The sequence below is a fragment of the Neodiprion lecontei genome, chromosome 1, assembly GCF_021901455.1.
Source record: "Neodiprion lecontei isolate iyNeoLeco1 chromosome 1, iyNeoLeco1.1, whole genome shotgun sequence".
NCBI classification, from domain to species: Eukaryota; Metazoa; Arthropoda; class Insecta; order Hymenoptera; family Diprionidae; genus Neodiprion; species Neodiprion lecontei.
This window is the reverse complement of record NC_060260.1, coordinates 26,055,226-26,063,869: the sequence shown is the minus strand read 5'-3', so window position 1 is coordinate 26,063,869 and position 8,644 is coordinate 26,055,226. Positions and strand designations below refer to the sequence as shown.

The following is an 8,644-nucleotide window of genomic DNA, read 5'->3' as shown; positions in this document are numbered from 1 at the left end:
TCAGATCAGAGTGAATTTAGAAATACTTGAAAATCTGAAAGCAAGGGTCAGCTAGTTTCTTTTGATTAGAATCATGTGAAACTGAGAATATTTGCATGAGACATCAGTTTTTGCATTTAGATGTATTCGAAGTAAAAGCAGCAGCGAGAGATCGGATCACCCGCTTTTTCGACGCTGCGCATTCTCTGATCTTTAGTTGTTTAACAAAGTTACGACTTTCAAGTGAACGTTGAATCCTTTGATGCTGGGAAAATTACTCTGGTTAGCAATTTATTTTTACAGTAAATTCCCCAAAGATTTAGAAAATTGACGGTTAATTTCCCACCGTGCAGTTTCTGAAAAAAATTATCGATGTGCGATACAATTATTATATGTTCACGTTGTTCGCCTGGTAGAGAAATTTCTTAACAACGGTGATGAAGTCGAAAAATAAAAAATTGAACCCAATTTGATCTAAGGTGTTACAATAAATTGCACTTTCATTCTTTTTAAATCCAACCGGAAGCGCGCTACTAAAAGATAACTTCAACGAATCAATTTCAATTCGTGGAAAACTTGATCCAGATAAATTAAAACAGGCGTATATTTGATTGAATTGCTTTATTAGTTCGATTAGAGTTTTCATTGGTAGATTAATAATCTGCTCTGCTGCTAATATAAAATCAATATCCTACTGAAACCGTATACAAGACGATAGATGTAATGGTATTAAAAAAAAAAAACAATATACGCTCACTCAATATTTGAGTGATCTCCTAGATGACAGGATGACAAATCATCGTTCCCCCATCCCATCAAGTCCAATCGACTATTTCTGGGTCCTCGGTTTGATCGCACCACGAGAAATTTTAAACCGTTGCCAAAAGCTACTCATCATTCAAGAGGAAAGAATATGCAAAGATAGATATCAAAGGCTGTAATCACATCGCGTTAATACTTAGTGGAATGTCATAGAATAAAATACGCGACAATACGTACGTAGGTATGCACAATATACACGTAGGTGCGTAGAGGTGAAAAAAAGTCTGGCGAAAGCATCCCTCACGGTATCCGCTGTGAATCATATTAATACTCAGGGAATACTCAGTTTAAAAGCCCTCCGAAAGCGTCCCCCTCCGTCCGCCGCACTTTCGCAGAAGCTTCCGGGCGAGCTCGTCGACTGAGGGCGTCCAATTGGCTGGTCGAAAGCTCGCTCCCCGTCCCGTCCGGGGATTGGTTACTGGGCGAGGCTTACGCGGGAGTGAAACGGGTCTAATCTGATAACGCGGTAAGGTTGAACAAGAATGAAAGGCCGAAAGCTCCACCTACTCGTAACGAGTGAAGCAGGAAGAGACGCGCGTTCGCTCGTAAGCGCGAGAGAGACGGAAGATGCTGCGCGCACGACCGGATTTCTCAATGAGTGGAACGAACACAGAAGCATCCGGAGAGCCGTGTGCGTGTGTCGAGACGCGTGCGAGGGAGGAGGGAGCATGGGATCCGTAGGGAGTGGGACTGAGACGCAACGACGGTGTCGAAGGAGGGAGATCAGAGCTCTAGTGGCGATCTTAATTTGAAAAATAAGTTCGCCGTGCGTCAAGCACACTTGCTCGAAGCACCCTCGGTCAGAAGGGTGTTTTCTCAGGTCGTCTTGCGTTGTTCTTAGTGATAGACAGTTACGATTGCGGCAACGTTCGGACAGTTCGAGTTTCATTCCAATGTACCGTACTACTCGAAGGACTCGAGAGTATTTGGATGGTGATTATATTTAAGTTAAGTTGAGATTGAACTAGTTTCGAAGCATATTTCATCGAGCAATAAACCAAAGTGCGTCGGAGTCAAGTTGTACTCCACAAACGTGAATCACCGAAGGAATATAAAGCGGGAAAAAGACTTGGTTTTTTTTTAGAAAAAAACCTGGCCCGCAAGTGTCTGTGATATCGCTAAAATTTTCAAACGATGGTTTCACTCGAAAGTGTGGGTACTTCTGAAACGCTTTCTTGAACTAATCGGTGTAAGCTGAAAACGCGCCTCTGTAAGAAGACTGTTGAAGACGCGTTGTTCCGGTCGAGATTTCGCGTACAAAAATCATCGAAAATCAAAACATTGCAAAAATTTTGAAGAAGGGAGTTGTTTCGAAAACGTCACGTCGCGACATGATGGACGATCCGAAAAAAATAGAAGCCTCAAACTCGCCGAAAGGTTCGCAAGGCTCCCAACCGACTCCTTTCAGCATAGCGGATATTTTAAGCCGCGAAATATCCTCCCAGGAACCGGAGAGACGTCAAGACGCTTCCGAAGAGGTAGAAAAACTGACACATCCTCTTCAGGGTAAACTCCTCGTTGAATACGCGCGCACCACGAGCAGCCACCCTTTGACAGAAGCCGAGGCTCATCTTCAGGGAACCCGGTTTCCAAGATTTCCGTCACCGGAGTTGAGCATGGCTCGCGAGCTCGATATCCTCAGACGAAATTTAGCCCAGGCCAACCTAACCGGCTTTGGGAATCTTCAGCACCTTGGACAGGGGAGCTTCAAGCACTTGGAAACTCTCGGGACGATCGCGGCTTATCAACAGAGCGCCACCGAGGCCAGAGACTCCGCGCAGCGACAACAGGACGAGGCTTTAGATATGAGCAAGAGCAAACTTTTCGGTAAGTGGAGGATCAGCTAATTGCTCGTTTGATGCATCCTTCACTGCTGGAAAAATCCTGTGCGCGTGTCTACGTGGACTACAATTTAATGTCAATCTAACGCTAGCTGATGTACAATTCCCAAGTCGAACATGGAAACTTTTCTACGTGAGAGTTCGAACTCATGAATTTCAGCACGATCAAATTTTAGAGTCATATGGTCTTTACAAATTTTTTTACACCATTGTACGAATCGGCATTTCATCCAAGCATAGTTTTGTCACCGAAAAACAGTCAAGATCCGTCATGCGTCAGAATTTTTTGTCGGAAACCCTTCAATAATTTTTATCGGACGAAGTTGAGCGATGTTCGAATCTAACGGTCACAGTTCGAATATGCTTTTGCTTGAAAAAATTATGGACACGCGTGCATGCTTCCGATGCAGTGGCTGTTTCAAATTTTCTTAGACTTTCCCTCGCACGTCTCGACGGTTTTTTGTCACCAAGTTATGCTGGATAGAAGAAAAAAGGAACGTTTCAAGTGTTATTCGAAAGAAAACAAGACAAATAAACGCTGCGTCGGCCGAGGCATGCATCGAGCGGTTCAATCTCGGACTAAAAATAACAAATTTGAGGGGTGAAAAAACTAGGGATGATTTCGGTAATAATATCATAAAATGTAGCTGAATATACTCCGCGACGTAAAAGGTGCGACATAAATCGATCCAGAATAATCGACTGTATAGGGAAAATACCAATTGCATTAAAATGCTAGGGATGATTAGGAAATGGAATTAAAATTCATAGTGTATCGGAAAACATTGACAACCCAATGATCATTGTTTGATGTTGATTCGGTTGATTTATATCCATTCTGAATTTCTTTTTTTAAGTCAACTCGGCCAGCGATAAGGTAATTGAATTTAATTTTAGTAGCATGAGTGGCACTTGAGCTAGCAGACGTCATAAGTGGCCACTACACTTCTTGTTGGAAACGAAGGTTGGGGGTCTCAGAGACGCGGGCGGCACAGACCCAAAGCACTTGTACGTCCGAAGGACGTCGCAGACAGGGATGAGGACAAGGGCAGAATCCTTTGGATATAGGGTTACATGCTTCCCCGCATACCGCCACAAAGTACAAACAGAGCAGCATTCTCCTAGAGTGCAGAATCAATCACAGGTTAACAGCTTTTATCGCGTAACGCCGGGTACAAACGCACTCGAGATCAGACGAACAAAATTATCCGCGTAATAACGGTAAATTTTTCTAACGAATCAGGAATTTTAAAGCACCGAACAACGGAAGTCCGAACTTGGCGTTGGACGCAAAACAAGCTGAGAGCATCTCTAGTGGTTTTACACTCCTGCGAGAGTAGGTATCTAGAAACTGATGGTAGAGTTTAATTTATCACCGCGAGTCAAGATTGCTAATGCCGAAACACTCGAGTTGAATTTTGATAATTTTCCAGTGCCGGATAGACACGTGTGAAGAAACCGAGAGACTGCGAATCGTGGAATTTTAACGTCACTCAAATTCTCCCGTGCATTTTCGAAATCGGTAATTAAAAAACGTCCGCGTCAGCGAGAGAAGCGATTCGACCGTGTTCTGTAATGACAATGGCCTGTTTACTCGCGGCAAACTATATCCACGTGCAAACACTGTTAACATTTAGTGGCGGAGGCGAGGCTGCAGCAGAGAACGAAGTAGAGCGGCGGCGGTACGACGGGGACATTTGAACGGAATCTATATTTGATCACTTTGGACGTCAAGTTGATGTCATCTCGCGCTTAATGCGTCGAAGCCCCGTCGCTTGCCAAACATCCTCTAGTGGGCTTGACGATACGTATAGATATAGAAGTAGGTATTAACTCTTCGCAGACACGTGGTGAGTACACGTCACGGAATCGGAAAAATCTGCCATCATTTTCGAACCTCGTTACCAATTTTTTCTTAATGAATCGTAATCCACTGACTGAGTCCGAACCAATGTAACCTTGAACCGTGACGTTAATTCGCACCGGGTATCGTTATAGACCAATTGGGAGAACGAGAAAAGTGCTCAGAGTCAGCAATATCGTAACTGGCAACGATGTAGTGAAAAATGAAGCAAAAATTTCTATCGTTGCGTTCTCACGAAGGGAACGTTATCGGTGAACGGATGTCGCGTGGTTGAAAACTGGGAAAGCAGTTATGAGAAAATTGTGTCCCATTGGCGGACAATTTCCTGTTAGGTAAATGTACAAAAGTGCAGAACCCTACAATTAACTAATGCGTTCTCACCTTTTACGGCAGTGATACGTTGCGGGTGGCAGGGTGGCACCTGCCGGTACCTGGTGCCGCTGATTCAAACCTCTGCACTTATGAAATTACCCTCTTTTCGCTTCCCAGGACTTTTGCTAGTTTAGAGTTACTTAATACGCTAATGGCACCGAGCGACCCGCAACTCATCTCGACGCGGTTCTTCGCTATTTCACGATGGTATAATGATGGTAATCAGAATGACAAAGTGAGAACTTTGTCTAAATTGTAATTGCCTCGAAAATATACCTCAAAAGTTACTTAATTTTATTCAAGTTTACTTTTAAGAGTTATTATCTTCGAATCCTGCAGGTGCCTTAATGATATCGTTTCATTTGACAAGTTTGAGAATTACGAATCTGTAACTTCGGGGACGTTATTCGCACACTTTGTATACTCATTCCAAGTCAAAACAGTGATAGTAAGGAATAAAATTGATTGCTGTCTGAACGATGAAGTTTTCGTTCGCTAATTGTTTGAAAAAGATTTACATTCGTCGGAGAAGCGTATGGAACTTTTTGATTAAAAATAAAAAAAAAAACGTTTACTCTGGTTACATAAATCCATTCTAATAAACTTATGAAACTTATAAATTTCATCTTTGTATCTCTCGATGCTTCGATACCGAATGTTTGAAATATCAGACGGCTCCATGTTCGTTTCATTGATGTACGTTTTTCGAACAATATCAAACGCAAAGGATCTAATAGTATCCAAAAAGCGGTTGACCTGATTACTCACGAAAACTGCTTTCACGTTGACTGTGTCTAGCTACAAAAGGCAAGGGCTTAAAAGTTCCGACTGATGCGTGAAAAAAAATTCCCTTGAAATACCTCAATTCGATGAGAAATACGCATTTCTTTGAATGAAAAGGCGTTTGAAAACGAAATGAAACGATGGAACGTCAATACACAGAGTCGAACGTGTAAGGGTGTATTAAAATTGAAGTAAAACCAAAGATTCGGGCAATCTGTAGGTGGGATAGACCCGATTTGTTTTGTATACAAACTCGTCGAGGAATGGCGGTATTATTTCTAACCGCGGAACTCGTGAGGAAACGTCGTTTGCGAGAGTGCAAGGGTACCAAACTTCACATGGACGAACGGTACACAGATTTGGAACTAATCACCGGATCAATGCACACAAGACGATCGGGACGTCAAATATTTCGCCGCGCTGCTGGCCGAGTCAAGTATCGTTTAGGATCATCCAATAATAAAGCCTGCCGAGTAAACACATCAGAGTAGCGGCGACATGTGTTAATGTTTGAACGAGACATCAAAAGCCAACAAGTCCCTTCCACCCTCCGTTCCTTCACCCCGGGCCCGGTTCGTCGCTCCGTATGTCTGTGTCTCCGTTCCTCGGTTACTTTTCCAAGCCTCGCAAACGGCTTACTCGATCGCGACTCGCAGAGCCAAAGTACGAAATGTATACAAACGAGCCTGATCTAACCATTCGTGATAAAAGTGGCACATTTCATCGAATCCTCATCGATAAAAGCGGCGATGTTCCCATCTCTCAAAACAAGGTTCGCTGTCAAAGCCGGACCATAATTCGTATGTGGCACCTCTGTTTCACAGATGCTTTATATATGTAGTTACAGGAGATGATTGAAAACGTACCGAGGGTCTTTTACAGGCAGCAATGATCCTCAGGCTTGTTCGCATGCACATCGTTCGCACGCATGCAAGGTACGCGACACCTTCCTCCTCTATGTTATCCAACATTAGAAAATAAAATTAAACGTCCGCAGGGTTGATTCTAGATCAGAGACGTTAGTTGCTATTATCTTATTTAATAATGATAAATTGATATTCGAAAATAGAGGACGGGAGGTGTTGTATACCTTGCATTCATGTGAGCCATGTAAATAACATACAAACTGCAACCTGGCTTGTCCTTTGAAATAAACACACAGTCATTTCACGAATCTCTACTCAATTATCCCCCTTGTCCCGTGTCTTGAAAATAATTAACAATAAACAAATACAAAGAACATAACGCGTACAATTTCTGTAACAAAATTGAAGAAGGTAACTTGCCGTGGACCGAAGCTCAAAACCACCGTTTAACATTTATGCTCACAGACGACGTCGAGGAAGATATTTACGACTCTCAGTCTCACGGGCAAACACTTCAAGGCAGAAAGAAGAGGAGCAGAGCTGCCTTCTCTCACGCACAGGTATACGAATTGGAACGACGATTCGCGGCGCAAAAATACTTGTCCGGACCGGAAAGAGCCGATCTGGCTCGAGGCCTCAAGCTCACCGAGACCCAAGTCAAAATATGGTTTCAAAACCGAAGGTATCTATCCAGTCACCCGGTTTCTCTATTATCCGACACTGCCGCTGCTCCCCGAATACTATTACATTTCTAACTCAACGTTTCCTCCTCGCTGATTCAAGGTACAAGACCAAAAGACGCCAGCAGCAGGAACTCGGCGCCCTTGTAAACTCTGGATCCGCACGGCGAGTCGCGGTTCGCGTTCTTGTTCACCCGGACGAGCATCTTCGAGGGGTCCCGCTTCCCGGTCCCGGCCAAATTCCCGGACAGCATCCCGGCGCCCAGATACATCCGGTGAACAAGGCGCTCTCCGGTTTTCCCTACTACTGCCTCCCGTATCACCCTTTGTTGTGCCCACCGCTTCATTCCGCTCAAATACAATCCCAGACCTCGATACAGGATATGAATCAGAGGCAACGAGAGATGCAGCTTTCTAAAAATGACGACGAAAAGTAATACACCGTTACGATAGGATTATTTTGAATATTGGAAGTACGATTGGTTTACTGTTTTTATTTTTTTGAGAAGCTCAGGCACGGTTTTCAACTTCCCAAGCTACGTGACCATTCGTTGAAACATTACGGAATTTTAACTGGTTTGCGAATATTGTATCCGCGAAACATCGTGCAGAAAAAGAAACTATAATTTTATTAATTTTTTAAGATCGTATATTATCTGAACCTTTGGACATGCCAGCCAGCCGTTAGAATATAATTGTATAAAATACTAAGAAAGGTACCGGAATCGTGTATACTGAATAAGTTGTAAAATGAACAGCCAATCGGGGACGGAGAATTGTAAGAATTGAAAGAGAAATTGGGTTCGGAAGACATATGCGTTTGTTAAAACTTGTTAATTATTCTTCCTCAAAAATAAATTTGGATTCATGAAGCGGAGAGATTCGAGCACTCGTCAAAAATTATTGAATAACTGAAATTCACTGACGGCACAGTATTTAAACGCCAGATATAATATGCAATTATTTATTTATTTTTTTTTTTTTTGCACTCGTTTTCCCGATGCACGAATTTCTTCGAACTCAATAGTTATGATAATTATTAGAAATATCTAATTACGTTCTGCGGGAAACTACAGAATCGTTGATATAATAGCTTATTTATTATAGATATTACGAACTGTGTATATTAGAGTGTAAATAAATGTATAGATTGGGACCTACGGTCTGGATATGAGGAACAAAAAAAATAAAAATACCAATGAAAAGAAGAACTTGAAAAAAAATTTACTGCCTCATTTTCCCCGTAACTCTAAAAATGGAAGAAAGAAAAAACCGTCACAAACCTTAGAAATATTAAAGAATTTAACTTTTCTCTTTAAAATGTAAGTCCCCAGCCATCGTGATACTCAGCCGGCAATACGGTTTCACTTTTTTTATACCCTTCTTGTAATTTTTTGTCCCAAAATTGGATTCTTCTCCTCTAAAAAGATGTAATTT

At 42.4% G+C, this 8,644-nt stretch overlaps 1 protein-coding gene across 1 annotated transcript; it reads left to right on the top strand.

Annotated features, from left to right (window-relative positions):
• Positions 1-1,609: 1,609 nt before the first annotated feature.
• On the top strand, positions 1,610-8,394 carry LOC107224994 (homeobox protein bagpipe-like). Its single transcript, XM_015665281.2, has 3 exons — positions 1,610-2,628; positions 6,993-7,209; positions 7,311-8,394. Exons 1-3 carry the CDS (start codon positions 2,133-2,135, stop codon positions 7,642-7,644), a joined length of 1,047 nt encoding a protein of 348 aa, XP_015520767.2. The 5' UTR covers positions 1,610-2,132; the 3' UTR covers positions 7,645-8,394.
• Positions 8,395-8,644: the final 250 nt, after the last annotated feature.